The 22,396-nt window shown below is 37.6% G+C and overlaps 1 protein-coding gene across 2 annotated transcripts in view; it reads right to left on the bottom strand.

The window, feature by feature from the left end:
* ATPCL (ATP-citrate synthase) overlaps window positions 1–22,396 on the bottom strand; it is a 551,864-nt gene that overhangs the window by 502,532 nt on the left and 26,936 nt on the right. For both annotated transcript variants that reach the window (XM_090382775.1, XM_090382774.1), the window contains exon 2: window positions 4,112–4,266. In XM_090382775.1, the coding sequence (XP_090238901.1) occupies window positions 4,112–4,264 (153 nt within the window). In that variant the 5' untranslated portion in view covers window positions 4,265–4,266. The remainder of the gene's footprint in view (window positions 1–4,111; window positions 4,267–22,396) is intronic.

Here is a 22,396-nt window from a genome sequence, read left to right as displayed (position 1 = left end):
TTCCTCTGGAATTCCACACTTGTGAAATATACTTCATTTTGTTTCACCATTTTTAACTCTTTCAGTAATCTTTAACGTTTCTTCAAGTGTATAATGACCGTTATGTTTTTTCTTTTGATGGTTATAACTTCGGGCCTACTGATTTACTAATTTTGCCATGTATTTATTTCTGATGTCCTACAATTTACTGTGTTTTAAACTAAATCAAAACCAAATTGTCCATCCTATCATAGTGCCGAAGTGAAGTGAACATTAGTTATTGATTGATTTTTGTTTACAAAAATTTACTTTTAACTAAAGTAACACACTTGATGAATAGTAGCCATATTCCCCCCCTAGAGGTAGTGGTGTGTAATTAGCATGATTTCTCCATAAATCCTTGTCAGTCCATGTATATTTTTGTCATTATAAATTTTTGTAAACAACAGCACATGACATCCTTCCTTCAACTAGAAGTGTAACTTCTAGTTGAAGGAAGGATATCGTGTACTGTTGTTTACAAAAATTTACTTTTAACTAAAGTAACACACTTTACGAATGGTAGCCGTATTCCCCTCTAGAGGTAGCTGTTTGTAATTAGCATTCACTTTTTTATTGCAACTCTAGCTGAAGGGAGAAACTGGCTGGCTGCAGTAATTAGTGTCTGAGTCCTGCTGTTCACAAAAATTACTCAGCAACTGAATACTGAATATATCAAAGCAAATATACAGCCAATTTTTAGCTAATTTCCCCTCTTAGAAATATGGTAGTAGGATGTAGAGTAGATACAAGTATATACAGTATTCACTTTTTCCAGTTTCTAATATTAAATTGCTAGTTCTTTGAACATACTTTTTTTTCATAATTCCTTTTGGAGGGATACAATCATAACTGCAGTATATCCAAAACCACAGTATGAAGAGGTGTTATATCAAAGTTACACTGTAATATTATAACAGGTTTTTTTTTTGGAATTTTTGAATAAATGTTTTGCATTTACCTATGATAATTTTCACTAATAGCTCATCGGGGAAGAGGTGGGTTTGATGGTGCATAAGCTACTTTGGCTATAATGCACTATTAACTCATATACCAAAATTATATATATATAAGCAGCAGAAATCTCATGCCAAAATCCAATATAACAAATTTTTTCTTAGCAATTACACTGATTGACTAAGTTTTAGTAACATAAAAGAAAACTAGCTTTTTAAATTAACCATTATGTTAGTTCCTAATCTGGATACAAATCTGAGAGCACATCAGTTTTTATTAAGTGGAGGGCTGTTAGTGATGAACAATGTGGAACCTTTCATAAGTGATGAACACTTATGCTGGGTGTCTATTATTAATTTTTTCTAAGAATATTTGAAATTATACATAAGATAAAAAAAAAATTCTTTCATTGAATTTTTATCCACTTATATTTTTTGTCATAAAGTAAGAATTCAATGTTTTATTAATGAATACAAATTTATTATTTTAAATAACTTTATTATTTAATAATGTTAATTTCCTGATTATCAAATATACAGAAATGCCACCACAGGTGCTATGTGAATTTTTATTACATTATTAGTCAATTTACTCAAAAATCACAACATCCATCTACAGTAAAAATTCCTAAGATGTGGCACAAATCAACCGCCCATAATCATGATGGCTAATTTTGTTTAACAGAACTTAAGTTTTTCCAAGGGAAATTAAAAACAATATCCAAATATTCTTTCTGTACTAAAATGAGTCCCAAAAAGAAGTCTTTCTATTTGGGCATAACCAACTAATTGGAGAGAACTTTCTATTATAGATAAAGAATAAGAGGATTCAATGAAAGATCCAAGTTACATTCCATGAATTAGAAAAGAGCACCCAAGTAATGGTAAAATGATGCAAGCTTATAGAGCAGCAGCCAAAAAAAAAAAACTCTACCCACTTCATTTGCCCATCCCTTCTAACAGTATTAAAGGTGGCAAAATAATGCAAGGAATCTAACAAAATCTAAAAAAGTAACAAGCAGAACTTCTGGGATCAAGACCGTAAGAATGGTATTTGCTAGCTGATGTCTACAAATATAAAGAAGAAAAAACTGTCATCGTTTATGATGTACACAATTCCTGTGTGTGTGTGTGTGTGTGTGTGTGTGTGTGTGTGTGTGTGTGTGTGTGTGTGTGTGTGTTAGTTATTTGGTTTTTAGGAGCATTAGCAACTAAGGCCATATTGCTCCGGGATATGTGGTGGTCATTTCCTGACCTTTCCACATCCTCCGTATTTGGTGGTGATGGGCTCGAACCCTGGTCTAATCAAGAAGCATGTGCTATGCACTGCTGCTCCTTCCCACCTGGCTACAGAGGCACCTGTGTGTGTGTGTGTGTGTGTGTGTGTGTGTGTGTGTGTGTGTGTGTGTGTGTGTGTGCCTATACAATAAATAGACTGACAGAATTGGGATTTGAACATAAAACTGAAGAATGGTCACTATTCATTGATTCATCTGAAATAAGTTTTTATTATATAATAGAAAAACAAAACCCTCCAATATCTGTACTTTATTCTGTTGGAATTAAACGGAATTAAACGAAAGTATGTACCAATTACTGAATGGAATCAAACAGCATTAAAATCATTACTTATGTGATGGTTTTAAGGTCATTGTGCTCTTAACTGGACTAAAAGTTGGATTTAGCAAGTACTGTTTGTAGAAAGTCAAAACAGTCTAGAAACAAAACAGAACTATGCTATCAAGGGTTGACCAGTACAATGAAAAGAAATTTCAAATAAGTAGCATTAGTGGATCCTGAGCTGGTACTTCTGCTGCATTTTATATGCAATTAAACTTGCCTTTTTATCTTAGGCTGGACTTAAAAAGAAAAATTTTCTGCTGAAGACAGTGATGGTTTTAAAAATTTAAAGGAAAATTTTCCAAGCTCAAGTGATGCAAAACTCAATGGCATAACAAACTCTTATGGTGCCCCAGTGAAAAACTCGATTTTGAGTTCCCAATCAATTCAATATAAGAATTTAATGTGTATTTAGGCCCCCTCCTAAAGCTGGGAGCCCTGAAGCATTGCGCTTTACATATTTCATTACACATATATGCCACACCATGAAAGGAATCCTTGTTGGACTGCAAAAATTAGTAAACTATTTGCATGATAGCAGTTTTGAGCAAAAACTAAACACCACTCAGGTATCATTAAAGTTACATGGGTTTTTAGGTCATAAAAAAAGAGAAAAATTTTCTGCTGAAGACAGTGATGGTTTTAAAAATTTAAAGGAAAATTTTCCAAGATCAAGTGATGCAAAACTCAATGGCATAACAAACTCTTATGGTGCCCCAGTGAAAAACTCGATTTTGAGTTCCCAATCAATTCAATATAAGAATTTAATGTGTATTTAGGCCCCCTCCTAAAGCTGGGAGCCCTGAAGCATTGCGCTTTACATATTTCATTACACATATATGCCACACCATGAAAGGAATCCTTGTTGGACTGCAAAAATTAGTAAACTATTTGCATGATAGCAGTTTTGAGCAAAAACTAAACACCACTCAGGTATCATTAAAGTTACATGGGTTTTTAGGTCATAAAAAAAGAAGATATAAACAAGTGGTGGAACAATTGTTGCATAACTATACAAATTTTTGTTTCCATGTGGCTCTTACATTCACTTTTACATTTGCACCTATATTTTTTCCCTGATAACTGGGGTGCCATTAGTGATTAACAAGATAAACGGCTACACTGGGATAAAAGTATAATACAACAATGCTAAAGCTATCAAGGAAGATGGGATCCAACCATAATGGGTGTCTATTTTGATTTTCAACTATACATAAGGAAAAAATATATTATTTAATTGAATTTTTTAACCCCTATATTTTTTCTTGTAATATTTCTTTATATAATGTAAGAATATGATGTATTATTAATGAATACAAATTTATTCTCTTTTAAATAACTTTAATATTTAAAATTACATAACTGTATGCCTTGCATAAAAAAAAAGTGAAAGTAGCTTAATTTTCATATATATTACCAAAAAAAAGTGAAAATGTTAATTAGTATTATAATCATTAATATTTAATCACATTATGAAAAAACACAAAGGACTATAAATTACAGCAAATGTAACTTGCCTCTGAAGAAAGCCATGGATTTTTTGATATCAGTTCATCCCAATCTGTAGTTTGATCAACAGTCACAAAGGAACACTTTACAGTAAATCCTGTATTCAGAAATTGATTTAATAATCCTTTTCCAGTTGCCTCATGGATTGCTTTAGCAGACATGCCTGTCAATAATGAAATTAAATATTAACATAGTTGGAGAAAGATGTTATGTAGTGATTTTCCATAGAATTAAACTTTTAGTAATGACCACTCATACCATGTTAATGTATAGGAAATTAGTTATTAACAAAATAAACTATCTTAATATTCATGTGGTACAAGTGGTCATGACTAAAATATAATTCTATAAATGTTAATAGTTAATATGCAATTATACATGATAAAAGTAATATGCATATTTATTAAATTTCCATGTTATTTTTAAGTATCGGTATTAGTAGTGGCAAGTTATGCAAGAAAGCTTATAACAGCATCAGCCAAAAAAAAAAAAAAAAAACCTTCCAATATCACCTGTTCGTCTGCTCTGACAATGTCTAGTTCTTCCATGAACTTATTCGCACTACCTACTACAATACCAGATGCAAGTTTGTTCCAACAATCAACTACACATGGTTTGGAGGATAGAATCCTCCAAACCATCCTTCCTCAATTTTAATTTATGCCACCTCATGTGTGTAGTCTATGCTAGAGGAAGGATTTCAGCTGCCCTGAGCTTAATCTATTCAGAGACTTAAACATCTCAATCAGATATCTAAGCAGATGTCTGATCTCCAAAAACTACAATTAGAAGAACTGAAGCCATTCCTCGTAAGAGCACCCTCTTGTTCCCCTCACTTATTTTATTGCTCTTCTCTGCACTGGCTTCAACAGATCCATAACCTTCTGCAAATGAGGCTTCCATACCTGTATGCAGTACTCAAGATGTGGTCTAACCATTCCCTTTTACAACAAGATAATCACCTCCTTATCCCTGCAGGGCAAAATTCCTGTATATCACTTACAAAACCCAGTGGGCTGTTCTGGCAGGCTGTCAGGACTGTTCAGAGAACTTCACACATACACAATTACCCCAGATCTTTTTAATTTTCTACTAACCTGAGTTCCAGAATAACGTACATTAATCTGGGATTACTGCTGCTCATATAAAGCACATTGCATTTGTCAATGTTAAACTTCGATTGCCATTCTCAGCCCATCTGCCTAATTTATTTAGATCTTGTTTCAGTAGCACATCCCCCTGACATCCCATTGATCCACTGGGGGGGAAGGTAGTGTCTGGTTGTTGTATGCTGTGCTCCATAAACTTTTCTTGATTTGTGTAATTAAAAGTGCAGTATTCAGTTCTTTTTAGTGTTTCCATATCAAGATTGATCCTTGGAAATGCCTATGCAAGTGAGAATAATGAAAGCAGACAATAGCTAAGTTTTGAACGAATTTCTCCATTCTCGTTGCTACTACTACTTCTTATGTGGCACCTCCGTAGCCAGGTGGGCAGGAGCAGCAGTGCATAGCACACGCTTCTTGATTAGACCGGGGTTCAAGGCCGTGACCACCAAATAAGGAGGATGCGGAAAGGTCAGGGAATGACCACCGCATATCCCCGGAGCAATATGACCTTAGTTGCTAATGCTCCTAAAAACCAAACAAACTTCTTATGTGCACTTCGGCCATTGTTCAGTATCTTTCAAGTTCAATGTGTCCAATAGCAATGTGACCTGACCCGCCATTAGTAAGATGCTAAGCAGTTCTGTTATCCCTCCCACCTCTCATACCATTGAATAATGGCACGTGTAGGGACAGCTAAGGAAGTAAGGCAAATGACTGAATTTTAATTAAACTTTCAAATTCTCAATTTAACATGGATGACCAGCATTTCAAATGAGGAATTTCCTCCTTTGGGTCCTACACAGGACAATGTCAAGTCAACCAGATTCAAAATTAAATGCATCCTCAGTGGCAAGTCTTGTCAGAACAGATTCTTCTCCTAATGATAATTCTCAAAGTCAGGACCGTCAGCAAACAAAACTGTTGTTTCAATAGCTGATGATCTGGTTGATGCTAGAGCTCAGGCTCATAAAATACATAAAAAAAATTGTTGAATTTTTTACTAAAGAAAGCAACAAATTTATTAAGCTACTAATTTTCATTATGAAAAACTTGGTGACTTAGAATTTATTCTTAACAGTCAATTTATATAGGCAACGAAAAACTTAAAGTTAGAACTGCAAAAAACCATCGATATTTTTTGTCTTCGGTTCACATACTACATCCTATGCAAATGAAATCAAAGGACAGTGTTGTACTGCCTGTATACAAGTACCAAACTGTCCAACCATTACCAACACAAAACCTGGATATTGCTACTTCTACAGATTCCACTCAATCAAAACCTACACCTAAACTCAACATAATCTTATGCAAGGCTACAGATTCTAGTATTTGCTCAACCAGTAAAAATGTTTTTGTTAATGTAGCTAAGACCTTCCGATAGTCCTTAAAACAGGTTAAAATAAAATCTATAAAAATAATAAAGAACAAAGGTGTTGCTGTAGAGACGACCACCTCAGAAGACATACATAAGATAACTTCATTAACTTTGCTGACTGATATTGGTATTAAGATTAAATCCACCAAAATTTTAAAACCAACCATTTTAATTTATGATATAGACCGAAATAATTGAGGATCTTTTTTATAAAAACTTTAGCAAACAAGGTTTTTCTTTTGATGACTTCACTAAGGAAGTTACCTTTCACTTTAATACTTCCTCAAAATCTAGATAGACTGTGAATTGGATTCTAGGCTTTTCTCCAAGAATATATAAACTTGCTATTTCCTTAGAATGCTTATATATTGGTTGGTCTCCTCTTAGGTGTAGGCCTTTCACAGTGGTTACCAAGTGTTTTTCATGTCTTGGTTAAGGACATACTACTGCCTCTTGTTCTAAGGGTGTTCTATCTTCCAGTCACTGTGCCATTACTGGACACATCTTTGAGGACTGTCCCAATAAAGATCAGCCCCTTGTTGCTGCAGCTGTAAGCATAAAAAGAAGGATCATAAACATTCATTCTGTGATGTTACCTGTAGTGAATGCATATGAGCCTTGGAAAATGTAAGGAATCATACTCAATATGAATAATACATCCTTAAATTCAAATCATAATTATAGTTCTAAGACATCCAATTCTTTTGTTAAAATTTTTCAGCTTAATGGTCAAAAATCAAAAACTTGCAGATGAACTTCGGCAAGTCTCTCTGAAGAAATTTATCAATATTTTGTTAATTCAGGAGCCCTATTATTTGCGTGACACGATTACTGGGTTTGCTACAACCAAAGGAGTCTTATATGCTCCATATCGACATCCTCGTTCTGCAATTGTGCTTTTTGAATGATGTTTTGGAGATTACTTTGATTGGCTGTCTAAGTTCCCAATTTGTAACTTGCGCATATATCTCTGGTCCATTTAGAAGTATCTATTTCTTTTCAGTTTATTGTCCTCAAGATGAATTGGATGGAATTCTTTCCTTTCTTGACCATGCCTTCAGAATCTTATGCCCTGCAAATTTTATTGTAGCTGATGATTTTAATGCCAAGTCCATGACTTGGTTCTGTTCTCTTTTCAACCCTCATGGTTGTCTTCTTGAAGATTTTATCCTGCAGCACCAACTTAATATTCTTAACAAACCTAATCTACCTTCTACCTTTTCTTCTTCTATTGGTCAATCCAATATTGATTTAATGCTCTGTTCTTCCTTTATTTTAAACAAAATTTGTTCTTGGACAGTTTGTGTTGATTGCACTTCTTCTGATCGTGCAATTTTCTTTCAGATTCAACCTATTCCTTCCATTTCTTCCCGGTATACGTCCACCTCCTCTCGCTTTTCCTTGCAAAATGCCAATTGGGAGAAATTGTCTAATATTTTGATTTCTGAATTTCCTTGTTTTTCTGAAGTTTCTGAAATTATGCCTCCAGATGACTGTGCTATTCTTGTTTATAATACTCTCCTCAAAAGTGAGTAGAAACTCACTCTACTTTCCTATTAGTAGAGTGAGTAGAAACTCACTCTACTAATAGGAAATCTAAAAAAACATGTTACCACTCCTTGGTGGAACAGAGAATTGACAGTCTTGTATCATGAAGTTTTTCATGCCCAAAAAACTTATGAACAGCATAGACGTTCTTAGCCAGCTGATGACGTCAACCAACTCCACACAATCTATCTTAGGAAAAAACATCAATATGTCAAACTCATTGCTAGCTAAATCCAAATTTGACACCTGGAAGAAATTTGTTCATCATGTCAGTAATCAAAATCCCTGGAACACTGTTTACAAAATTGCTAGAAACAAGCTACATGCACCTATTATCTATAACACAATCTCTTTCTTGGACAGATAATGTAAATTCAATTGTGGATGCTCTTTCTTATCTGATGATCCCCTTTTAGATTTGCCGTCATACAGATATTCAATCACTTAATCTTAATTATTTGCATCCTCGGCTGCTATTCCTTTTACCCCTGTTGAATTATCTTCTGCCATTGCCAGGATTAAACCTGGTCGGTATCCTGGCAAAGATCTTACTGAAGGGGAGCTCTTTATAAAACTTCACTCCTGCTGTCCAAATGTTCTAAATTTATATAATAAATGTCTACAATGGTCTGTTTCCCAAAATTCCTGGAAATCTGCCATCTTAAGAATTCTGTTGAAACCTGGCAAGTCTACTAATCTTCCATGGTCTTACAGACCTAATCATTTTGTTATCTAATTTTGCTAAGATCCTAGAACGTTTGATCTCATATAGAATTCTGGCTTTGCTTCAGGACAGACAGCTATTCTAGTAATCAATATGGTTTTCGTTCTGGAGTTGGGGTTGAAGATGCACTGTTTCTCTTCTGAATTTCATTAAAGAATTGTCTTCTAAATATGTCCTGGCAATTTTTATTGACTTCAAGGGTGCCTTTGACTCTCTTCGGTAGGAGAGTGCCCTCGAATATCTCAGAACTATGAACTGCCCTGCTAACCTATACAAACTTATTAGGAATTATTTTTCAGATAGATCTGTTAAGATTACATAAAATGTGTGAAATTTTCAGAATTTCACACAGTTTCTCGAAAAGTCTTACGTGGATGGATGTCCGCAAGGGTCTATTCTTGGACCCTTGTTTTGGAATCTTGTTCTCAACCAATGGTTGCTAAAAAGTTTTTCCCAAATTATTTATCACTTGCATACGCAGATGATTTTGTTCTTTTTTATGGAAATTCTCACCATTCATTAGAAAATAAAGCAAATTCTGTTCTTCAACAACTTTCTAATTGGTCAATGCTTAAACTTAATATTTCTCACTGTAAAACTTGTATGATGGTCTTCAAAGGCACCCTTTCATCAACTCGTTCTCCTCTCATAAAAATTAATGATAAATCTCTCCCTTTTGTAACTACCACAAAATTCCTTGGATTATCGATTGATAATCGCCTTACTTTTTTTCTTCAGCTGACTCATCTGTCTGACAAAGTGAGAAAATTTGTCTTTCAAATGGTTTGCATTTCCCGTCAGGACTGGGGTCTGAGCCATAAGGTTTTGCATACATTATACAAAGCTGTTGTTTTACCAATTACCACTTATGCTGCTGCAGCCTGGTTTAGATGCACTAAACTGCTTACAGTTCAGTCCAAGCCTGGTTCGATCCAGCACAGTTTCCTCCTAGTACTAGTTAAGGCATGTAGAACCGTCTCTACCTCTGCCCTACAAGTTCTATCTGGTTCACTACCTTTAGACTTATATCTAATTTACTATGGACTTTCTTACTTCATTCATAAGGGCCTCCATGCGGAATTCAATGGAATACAAATTGACGTGTCCTCCGGTCCTAAACAAGAAAAACAACAAATTTTAAATATTCTTCATGACCATTGGCAACTTCACTGGTCTGATTCCCAAAAAAGGCTTAATTACAAAATTATTTATTCCAGAAGTTATATTTGTTAATAAAAACACTCATAAATGGTTTTCTCCCAGCATGTTTTCTAGCTTTCTTTTAACAGGACATGGTTCCTTAAAATTTAAACTTGCCTATTTCCACCTTTCCAACTCCAAACTTTGTCTTTGCAGTTCTGTCAAGGATTCTACTCACATTCTTTTCTTTCGCCCTATTTACAATGAATTCCATTCACAGTTACTGTCTATCTGTACTGCATATGGATAGCAATAACCCAAGAGAACGTATCAACTGTGTGGTACTACACTCAGGGAAGTGGAAAGTGAAAAAGACATGGGGGTAACTGTGCAGTCAAATATGAAGTTTGCTGAGCAGTGCAGATGGGCTGCCAGAGTAGATCATGTAGTGTTGTCAATGATATACAGGAATTTTGCTAGCAGGGACAGGGAGGTGATTATCCCGTTGTACAAGGCAATGGTCAGGCCACACCTTGAGTACTGTGTACAGGTCTGGAGGCCTCATTTTAGGAAGGATGTAGAGTTGCTAGAAAAAGTATAAAGAAGGGCAACAAAGGGGTGCTCTTACCAAGAAAGGCTTAAGTTCTGCAAACTGCAGTGCCTGGAGAGTAGGCATCTGCCAGGAGATCTGATCGAGGTGTATAGGGCCTTGAATGGGTTGAGAAAGCTGAATGCTGATGGGATTCTTCCTCTTGCTCAGATTAAGAACCTGAGGGGGCATAGATTCAAATTGAGGAAAGACAGTTATAGAACAGATGTGCAGAAATTTGCCTTTAGCCAGCAGGTGGTTGATTGGTGGAAAAGACTTCCATCTTTTGTTGTGGAAGTTGATAGCCTAAATAAATTTAAGGCTGAGCTGGACAGGCATTTGGAACGAATGGAGGGGTGAAATGGGGAGGGGGTTGGCTGATGCTGCATAAGCTTGCTTTCTTGCACCGTATGCCTCTTATTAATGCTAATGCCACTGGTCCTGTCACTCCTGGTCAGGAATCTAGTTTCATTTCCTCTCCTACTTTCTTTCAGTCCTTTCAGAATTTCTCACTCACTCTCTTTCTTAAGAGATGACAGTTATTGTCTGAATTATAAACCTATTTTATATTATCAATCAATACCAAAACTTAACTTAAAATTCATTTGCAATTTCCAAATTCTTTCAGAGCTTCACCAAGCTTCTCCCCTAAATTTGTTAAATTCTAAATTTTAAGGAATGTATTGAAACATTTTATTGTTGCCATTAGCCTGGTAGCACCAATTGTATAAGCTGTAACATTCATCTCAACTGTTTGCTCCATTTTTTAACGTGTTAAAATTTAACATTTCGTAAATATGTTCGTATTGTGTAAACAGTGATACAGTTTACATTTAAATCACAGCATGACCTCGTATACAGCATCCCATGCAAAAATTGCGATGCTGTTTATGTAGGATCTACCATGGGAGTGGCACAGCTTCGAGCAAAACAACACGAAGCTTCTGTGCGGGCGGTTGTTCAAATGCATCGGAACTTTCGTTCCACGCAATAAATGAACGACATTCATTCAGCTTTAATGAAATAAAAATTATAAATATTCAACACAACTAGACACAGCATGGTTTTGTTAAGGGGAAGTCTTGCCTGACCAACTTGATCGGATACTATTGATGCAGTCACAAAAGAACTGGATGCAGGGAATAACTTTGATATTATATACTTGGATCTTAGAAAGGCTTTTGATACTGTTGCACATGTGGGGTGTTGGGGGTTTCAGGGATGGATGGCAGTCATCATGGAATAGTTGGGTATATGGGATGTGTTAGGGTAACAAGGAATAGGCATAGGAGCATGTATGCTTGCATGTATACCAATGCTAGAAGTATAGTAAATAAATTTGATGAATTTGAAGTGTTGGTCAAGACATCAAAGGCAGACATTGTTGGGATAGCAGAGACGTGGTGTCACAAAGATATAAGGAATGCAGAACTGGAATTTGGGGAGTACAATGTGTACAGAAAGGATAGACAGGACAGAAAGGGATGGGGTGTTATGCTGTTAATTAAAAAAAACATAAAATCAAAGGAAGTGCACCCAGTTAATATAGATGAACAGTGCTCTGTTGAGTCAGTTTGGTGTGAGATAAGCACTGCGAAAGGAAAAATAAGAGTAGGAGTGTGTTATAGGCCTAATGACTTGAATGAGTACAATGAACAATTGTACAGAAAAATAGAGTGGGCCAGTAAATCAGAATGTCTTATAATGGGGGATTTTAACTTCCCAGATATTGACTGGAACTTGTGGGTTGGTCACTCACACACTAGTCAGACTTTTGTGGATTTATTGGATGATTGTTTTCTGCAGCAGCATGTTCGAGAGGCAACCAGAGAAAGTAACACTCTTGATCTGGTTATCAGCAGTGATCATTCGTGTATTAAGAATTTGCAGATAAAGGAACCACTAGGTGCAGTGATCACAGTGTGCTGAAGTGGGATTTACTCAAAGAGGTAACTACCGTCAGGGGTAAAGGAAAGGGTTTTTGCTTCTGTAAAGGGGAGTACAGTGGTCTCAGACAGTTTTTAAATTCTGTACAGTGGGATCAACTGACGATGTTACAAACAGTAAATTCTAAGTGGAAAGCATTCAAAGAATTAATCATGGAAGCTACTAGACTTTATATACCGATTAAGAAATATCGTTCAAGGTTTAGGCCTAAATGGTTATCAAATGAACTAATGAGACTCGTGACAGAGAAGAAAAATGCATGGGATGCATATAAATTATCAGGTGACGCAGAAGCCTGTGGCAGATATAAGCTAGTCTGTAATCAGGTCACAAAGGAGGTTCGGCAGGCGAAGGCGGATTACGAGAAATCTTTGGCAAAAGATGCTAAGAAAAACAGCAAGGATTTCTTTACTTATATAAACTCTAAAAGGAAGGAGATGAATATGATTGGTCCACTTGACATCGATGGTTCGACTGTTGATGATCCTGCTCAGATATCAAACAAACTGAATGAGTATTTTGCATCTACATTCACACGTGAGGAATTATTACAATTTGAAAATGGAAGAAGGTTATCAAATTGTAGCAGTGTGCTTAATGATTTTGTAATAACTGAGAGCAAAGTGGAGGAGAAATTGTTGAAGTTAAACATAAGAAAGGCACCTGGGGTGGATGGGATCTATCCAGTTATTTTAAAGGAGGCGGCAAAGCAACTAAGCAAACCTTAGCCATAATTATGAGAGCATCCTTGGACTCAGGGGAGGTTCCCACGGACTGGAGATGTGCAAATGTGTCCCCAATTCACAAAGGTGATCGAAGGGTGACACGAGTAATTACAGACCAGTTAGTTTAACTTCTGTTCCGGGTAAAATAATGGAGTCGCTGGTTAAAGATGCATTGCAGGATCATCTAGACAAGACTGCAGCAATAATTCAAACACAGCATGGGTTTGTTAAGGGAAAGTCTTGTCTGACAAATTTGATTGGTTATTATGATGTGGTCACAAAGGAACTGGATGCAAAAAATAATTTTGATATCATATACTTGGATTTCAGGAAAGCTTTTGACACTGTTGCGCATGGAAGACTACTGTACAAATTGGAGCAGAATGGTATTAAGGGTAAGTTGCTACAATGGATAAAAGGATGGTTAAGTGGGAGAAGACAGAGGGTGGTAATCAATGGGTGCTGCTTCGTGGACTAATGTTATTAGTGGAGTCTCACAGGGTTCGGTGTTGGGTCCACTGATGTTTCGTGTATTTATCAATGATATTGATGAAGGTATATCAGGCTTAATGTCGAAGTTTGCAGATGACACAAAGGTTGGCAGGGTTTTTAATGACAGTAATGGCAGTGTGCTACTGCAACAGGATCTAGATAATTTGGGCAGATGGGCTAAGAAGTGGCAACTGAAGTTCAACCTTGACAAATGCAAAGTTCTGCATATGGGTAGAAGTAACCCCAGAGAAACGTACCAACTGTGTGGTACTACACTTAAGGTGGTAGAAAATGAAAAAGACCTGGGAGTAATTGTGCAGTCAGATATGAAGTTTTTTGAGCAGTGAAGACAGGCTGCTAGGGTGGGTCATGGGGTTTTGTCAATGATATATAGGAATTTTGCTAGCAGGGAAAAGGAGGTGATTGTCCCTCTGTATAAGGCAATGGTCAGGCCACGCCTTGAGTACTGCGTACAGGTCTGGAGGCCTCATTTAGGAAGGATGTAGATTTGCTTGAGCGTGTACAGAGAAGAGCAACACAATTGGTGAGGGGAATGAAGGGATTCTCTTACCAAGAAAGGCTTAAGTTCTGCAAATTGCAGTGGCTGGAGACTAGGCACCTGCGCGGTGATCTGATTGAGGTCTATAAGGCCTTGAATGGTTGAGCACGCTGAATTCTGATGGGATCCTTCCACTTGTTCAGATTACCAACCTACGGGGACATAAGTTCAAATTAAGAAAGGACAGATGTAGAATAGGTGTGGCGAAATTTGCCTTTAGCCAGCGGGTGGTTAATTGCTGGAACAAACTTCCATCTGTCGTTGTGGAAGTTGATAGGTTAAATAAATTTAAGGAGGAACTGGACAGGCATTTGGAGGGAATGGTGTGATTTTTTTTTTTTTTTTTTTTTTGGCTGATGCTGCATAAGCTCCTACACTTGCTTTCTTGCATCATGTGCCACTACTACTACTACTACTACTACTACTACAAATTGGAGCAGTGTCACATTGGAGGCAAATTGCTGCTATGGATAAAGGGGTGGTTGAGGGGGAGAAGACAGAGAGTGGTAATCAATGGACACTGCTCATCATGGACTAATGTTATTAGTGGAGTCCCTCGGGGCTCAGTGTTGGGTCCATTATTGTTTTCTGTATTTATAAATGATATTGATGATGGTATATCAAGCTTAATGTCCAAGTTTGCAGATGATACAAAGTTGGCAGGGTTGTCAAGGACACTACTGACACTATGCTGCTGCAACAGGATCTGGAAAGGTTGAGCAGATGGGCTGAGAGGTGGCAAATGAAGTTTAACATTGACAAATGTAAAGTACTACACATGGGAAACAGCAACCCCAGAGCAACGTATCAACTCTGTGGTACTACACTGACAGTGGTAGAGAATGAAAGGGACTTGGGAGTGGTTGTGCAGGCAGATATGAAGTTCTCTGAGCAGTGCAGACGGGCTGCAAGAGTAGCTCATGGAGTATTGTCAATGATATACAGGAATTTTTCCAGCAGGGATAAGGAGGTGATTATTCCATTGTATAAGGCAATGGTCAGGCCACACCTAGAGTACTGTATACAGGTCTGGAGGCCTCATTTCAAGAAGTATGTAGAGCTGCTGGAACGAGTACAGAGAAGGGCAACAAGATTAGTGAATGGAACAAAGGGATGCTCTTACGAAGAAAGGCTTAAGTTTTGCAAATTACAGTGTCTGGAGACTAGGCACCAGCGAGGTGATCTGATAGAGGTGTATAAAGCCTTGAATGGTTTAAGCATGCTCAATGCTGATGGGATTCTTCCTCTAGCTCAGAAAAATCACCTGAGAGGGCATAAATTCAAATTGAGGAAAGACAGATGTAGGATAGACGTGCGGAAATTTGCCTTTAGCCAGCGGGTGGTTGGTTGGTGGAACAGACTTCCATCCCTTGTGGTGGAGGTTGATAGCCTAAATAAGTTTAAGGCTCAGCTGGACAGGTATTTTGAACGAACAGAGGGGTGAAGTGGAAGTGGGTTTTTTTTTTTTTTTTGGCTGATGCTGCATAAGCTTGCTTTCTTGCATCAAATGCCTCTACTAATGCTAATGCTAACTATCACAAACTACTTATTGCAGAAACCTTAGAGATGAAACTACATGAAACTTCAATCAATATCCGTAGGCCATTCCTATTATCCGACGATTGGTCACTTATATGCATGCGTGAAGAACAAACACAACAACATAAGACAAAAGTTTCGGATTAATTGTGAGTTGCTCCGTTCCCGTGAACATGACGCCCGAAAAGTTCTAGTCCGACTTAAGGAATGTAGAGAATAATCCCCCCCACCCCATATCCAATTTTATTAGACCCCTAAATTTAACTCTAAAGTCCAGCTATAGGACCAAAAGAAATAATCGGTCCATATTTATTAAACAGTTTAGACCCCCAAAATCTAATTTTATGCCAATCCAAGTAATGGTTTCCATGCTGCCAGAAGTTATTGTTATTTTTTTGGTTTTTTAGGAACATTAGCAACTAAGGCCATATTGCTCCGGGATATGCGGTGGTCATTCCCTGACCTTTCCGCATCCTCCATATTTGGTGGTGACAGGCTCGAACCCCGGTCTAATCAAGAAGCGTGTGCTACGCACTGCTGCTCCTTCCCATCTGGCTACGGAGGCGCCTGCTGCCAGAAGTATGGTGTTTGTAGACAGCAGTCATGAGCGCTCATTGTTGGGACCGCACGGTCTGAACACTACAGTTCTGACAGTGGGGAAGATGTCCCACCTGCTTTACAAAATAGATATCGCCATCCTCAAAAATTATTAGTGAGTTGGACTAGGAGAGTTGAAAAAAAGTTCCTATATCTAAAATAAAGATAATCCCTGTTGATTTATAATATAATAGAATATAGGAATTATCGAGCACTTAATAGCTCTCAATTATCAAATCTATTATATATTTGTTTATATCTGTACATCTTTGTATATATATAATTCTGCATTTGTATAACAAAATTTTCTGTATAATTTCTTCGATCTCAAACAGTTTGTATAACTACGGTCAGACCTCCATATAACGAAATCAATCGTTCGCTTGAAAAAATTAGTTATACAGAAATTTTGTTATAAAGAAATATGACCTTTTCAACAATGAAAAATACTGTAATTCAACATTCAGAAATACAGTAAAATATGGGAAATAAATCAGAAATAAGTGGGAAGGAATAAATTTTCTAACATTTTAAAACAATTAATTTATTAACATACACATTAAGAAATTACTATTTATATGATGCACACATTAGTACACTTTTAAGAATTCTGTCGTAAAATATTTGGTTATTTTTTGTTTTTCACTGAATTTTACTGTATACAGTATAGTTCACAGAAATGTTTGCATTTGTTTACACACTCAAATATATTTTCCGACACATTTTCTTCACACTGAAGGCCTTAATGCAAAGTTTCAAACATTGCAACATTTCATGTTTGGAAGATTTAATATTGCCCTCATTCCTTTCGTTGCCTTCATTTTTAGCATTAGCATTAGTAGAGGCATTTGATGCAGGAAAGCAAGCTTATGCAGCATCAGCCAAAAAAAAAAAAAAAACCACTTCACCCCTCTGTTCGTTCAGAATACCTGTCCAGCTGAGCCTTAAACTTATTTAGTCTATCAACCTCCACTACAAGGGATGGAAGTCTGTTCCACCAACCAACCACCCGCTGGCTAAAGGCAAATTTCTGCACGTCTATCCTACATCTGTCTTTCCTCAATTTGAATTTATGCCCTCTCAGGTGATTATTCTGAGCTGGAGGAAGAATCCCATCAGCATTGAGCATGCTCAAACCATTCAAGGCTTTATACACCTCTATTAGATCACCTCGCTGGTGTCTAGTCTCCAGACACTGTAATTTGCAAAACTTAAGCCTTTCTTTGTAAGAGCGCCCCTTTGTTCCATTCACTAATCTTGTTGCCCTTCTCTGTACTCGTATCCAGCAGCACTACATCCTGCTTGAAATGAGGCCTCCAGACCTGTATACAGTACTCTAGGTGTGGCCTGACCATTGCCTTATACAAGGGAATAATTACCTCCTTATTCCTGCTGGAAAAATTCCTGTATATCATTGACAATACTCCATAAGCTACTCTTGCAGCCCATCTGCACTGCTCAGAGAACTTCATATCTGCCTGCACAACCACCCCCAAGTCCCTTTCATTCTCTACCACTGTCAGTGTAGTACCACAGAGTTGATACGTTGCTCTGGGGTTGCTGTTTCCCATGTGTAGTACTTTACATTTGTCAATTTTAAACTTTATTTGCCACCTCTCAGCCCATCTGCTCAACCTTTCCAGATCCTGTTGCAGCAGCATAGTGTCAGTAGTGTCCTTGACAACCTTGCCAACCTTTGTATCGTCTGCAAACTTGGACATTAAGCTTGATATACCATCATCAATATCATTTATAAATACAGAAAACAATAATGGACCGAGCCCTGAGGGACTCCACTAATAACATTAGTCCACGATGAGCAGTGTCCATTGATTACCACTCTCTGTCTTCTCCCCCTCAACCACCCCTTTATCCATAGCAGCAATTTGCCTCCAATGTCACACTGCTCCAATTTGTGTAGCAGTCTTCCATGTGCAACAGTATCAAAAGCCTTTCTAAGATCCAAGTATATAATATCAAAGTTATTCCCTGCATCCAGTTCTTTTGTGACTGCATCATAGTATCCAATCAAATTGGTCAGGCAAGACTTCCCCTTAACAAAGCCATGCTGTGTCTGAGCTATAACTGAAGTCTTGTCTAAATGATCCTGCAGTGCTTCTTTAACCAGTGCCTCCATTAATTTTCTTTGGAACAGAAGTTAAGCTCACAGGTCTATAATTACTTGTGTCAGCCTTTGATCCTCGTTTGTGAATTGGGGTCACATTTGCACATTTCCAGTCTATGGGTACCTCCCCTGAGTCCAAGGAAGCTCTCATAATTATGGCTAAGGGTTTGCTTACTTCCTTTGCTGCCTCCTTTAATATAACTGGATAGATCCCATCCACCCCGGGTGCCTTTCTTGTGTTTATCTTCAACAGTTTCTCCTCCACTTTACTCCCAGTTATTTCAAGATTCTGTAGCTTACTGCTAGAGTTGAATACACCTCTGGCATTCCCCTCGCTGAATAACTCCTCATGTGTGAATGTCGATGCAAAATATTCATTTAGTTTGTTAGTTACCTGAGCAGGATCATCAACAGTTGACCCATCAATATCAAGTGGACCAATCTGATTCATCCCCTTCCTTCTAGAGTTTACATAAGTAAAGAACTCTTGGCTGTTTTTCTTTGCATCCCTTGCCAAGGATTTCTCGTAATCTGCCTTCGCCTGCCTAACCTCCTTTGTAACTTGGTTGCATATCAACTTGTATCTATCATAGGCTTCTGTGTCATGTGTTAATTTGTTGTAAGTATCCCATGCATTTTTCTTCTCTGCCATATGCCTCATTAGTTCATCTGACATCCATTTTGGCCTAAACCTTGAACAATATTTCTTAGTTGGTATGTAAAGCCTAGTAGCTTCCAAGATAAGTTCTTTGAATGCTTCCCATTTTGAATTTGCTGTTGGTAACATCATTAGTTGGTCCCACTGTATAGAATTTAAATACTGTCTCAGTCCATTGTAGTCACCCTTACGGAAGCAATAACCCTTCCCTTTACCCCTAATGGTAGTTACCTCTTTGAGTAAATCCCACTTCAGCACACTGTGATCACTGCCACCTAGTGGTTCATTTATCTGCAGATTCTTAATGCATGAAGAATCACTGGTGATAATCAAATCAAGAGTATTACTCCCTCTAGTTGCCTCCCGAACATGCTGATGTAGAAAACAATCATCCAATAAATCCACAAAAGCCCTGCTTATGTGTGAGTGACCAGCCCCCAAATTCCAGTCAATATCTGGGAAATTAAAATCTCCCATTATAAGACTCTCTAATTTACTGGCCCACTCTATTTCCCTGTACTGTTTCTTATTATACTCATCAGCGTCATTAGGCCTATAGCACACTCCTACTCTCAATTTTGATCTCCCAATGCTTATGTCACACCAAACTGACTCAACACTGCACTGTCCAGCGATGTCGACTGGCTTCACTTCCTTGGTTTTTATGTGTTTCTTAACTAATAGCATAACCCCTCCCCCCTTCCTATCCTGTCTATCCTTTCTGTAGACGTTGTACTCCCCAAATTCCAGTTCTGCATCTCTTATATCTGTGTGACACCACGTCTCTGATATCCCAACAATATCTGCCTTTGATGTTTTGAGCAATACCTCAAATTCATCAAATTTATTTACTAAACTCCTAGCATTGGTGTATACGCAAGTATACCTGCACCTGTTTCTATTCTTAGCTACCACTAACACAACCCATGTGTTTACTTGTACCGCAATGGCTCCCAGCAGTCTCTGAAATATCATGCATCTTGTTTTTCAGGCTTCTGCTCATTCTAATAGAAGCAGTGCAAGAATCTCTTTCACCTCTGCCAGTGGCTACTGTCAATCTATTGGTCTTTGTCTCCCCCCAAGCTAGCAGTTTTCCGACCCACCTAACACTGCCTCGATAGCATCAGCAAATATTCTTGCACCCTTTCTATTTAAGTGTATCCCATCCCTGTAGAAGCAATCTCTCCTGTTAACAAGTACAGTCCAGGCTGAAAAAAATTCTACTCCTTGAGCCTTGCACAATCTTTCCAGGGCCGAATTGATCGACAAGGCTCTCATCATATACTCCCTCCTATTGTGTCTGGGCAGAATTGCAGACACTTTCAAATTGAACCCTAATTCTCGGCTTTTGTTCAACAATTTTCTTCTACCTCATCATCTATATTTTCACTAGTTCTTTGAATACTCTCCAAAACATTGGAGTCATTCAGATATTCAGCTACTATGATATTGTTATCAACTCCTAAAAATTCTTCAAGAACAATTTCTCCACTGACCAAACTTCTTGCTTGGAGTTCTTCCCAAGATTGCACAATGTCTTGTAGCGGTTCATCCCTCTCATGCTGTTAATTGCTGTTTTAGCAAAACCTGCTTTTGCGAAACAATTCTTAATCGTTGTTTCAGTCACATCTTGACTCCACACTTTTGCCAACTCTGATATGCACATCCACAAATCTATAACAGAATCTATAGGTTGGTTGAAAGATTTTGTTTCTGCATAGGTACTGCACACATAATTTCTACTATCCAGGTAGTATATGAATGCATCATTTAAATATATGTTATATGTGTATCAACCTTCATAACGGGTGGCCAAAGTATTGTACTGCTTTCAATAAGTAACATTAGTGGAGAAGACTCTGATAAAGCCGACGTCTCGACCTTAACCAGGCCAGGACTGACGCCATGGATCGTAAGGTATGGAAGAACATCACAGAGCAAGTCCGAAACCCTGCGGCACCTACAGCAGCATACTGGTTGCGTGGCCAACCGCCTCCCCCAGCTGCCAGCTAAGGACCAAAGAAGAAGAAGTGGAGAAGACTAATGTTACTTATTCTCGGTGGATACCACCACCCAGATGGCACCGTTTCAAAATGTCTTGGCTTACTCGTTGGTGGACAGGCAGTTATCCTATTGTTGTAATAGTAGCTCATACTACCTGGGTAGTAGAAATTATGTATGTGCAGTACCCATGCATAAACAAAATCTTTTATACTCTTAGGCATTTAGCCAAGAAATATTTTTAGATATGGGCTGGTTGGTTTCTATTCTCAGTATAATTTTTTTCAATATGCGCCTTCGGTAGTGCATTTTCAAATTCTTGTAATGCCTTGGTCCAATGACGGCAATTTAGATGAGGTATTCAGAGGGAAGAAAACAAGCTTCACGCTTGTAAGTTTCGAAATTACAGAGTGAAGGTGGGCAGGGCAGTTGTCAATTTTTCTGTTTTCTTTCGTCATCTTTCGATTGAAATTTAAAATCCACTGTTCAAAAATTTCCCTTGTCATCCAAGCTATTTTGTTGTAGTCTAACCTAATGACTTTACTCCTTTGAAACACTGGGGTTGTATACTTTTGTGTATTACTAAAAGCTTCAGTTTTTCATTACCAGCCATATTTGCACCAATCGAGACTGTAATTCTCTCCTTACTATTTTACCACCTACACATTTATTACCTTTAAAATTCAGTCTTGTTCGGCAAACATTTAAAAAATAGACCTGTTTCATCAACATTAGATATCTTTGGGCTCGTAGTCCTCCATATTTTTTTAAAAAACTTTTATTTCCAATGGGTACAGTTTCTTCAATTACAACCCCACTTTCACCAGAAATAACTTTTTCAAGTAAGCCATGGCACTTTTTAAATTTTTCCAGACGACCAGAACTAGCTTGGAATGTTTTATGCCCCAGGAAAGTTGTGCATTCCATAGCATTTTCTTTTATTAATGGCCCTGATATCGGCATGTTTTGGTCTCGAATCAACTTCCCCCACCTTAAAAAAGGCTTCATCTACATCTTCATACAGGCATAATTTCGCATGCTTCCAACTGGATCCCGTTTCCAAATCGAAACACTGTTTTTCAGAATGGTTGACACAATACTGGCAAGGATATCAAATTTTAAAGCGAATTATTTTTTTGAATGCCCTGATCTACACTATTAA

This window comes from Mastigoproctus giganteus, chromosome 10 (genome assembly GCF_048544385.1).
Source record: "Mastigoproctus giganteus isolate SK-2022 chromosome 10, ASM4854438v1, whole genome shotgun sequence".
Lineage (NCBI taxonomy): Eukaryota > Metazoa > Arthropoda > Arachnida > Uropygi > Thelyphonidae > Mastigoproctus > Mastigoproctus giganteus.
The sequence above is the reverse complement of the archived record's forward strand: the minus strand, read 5'-3'. Positions and strand labels throughout refer to the sequence as shown.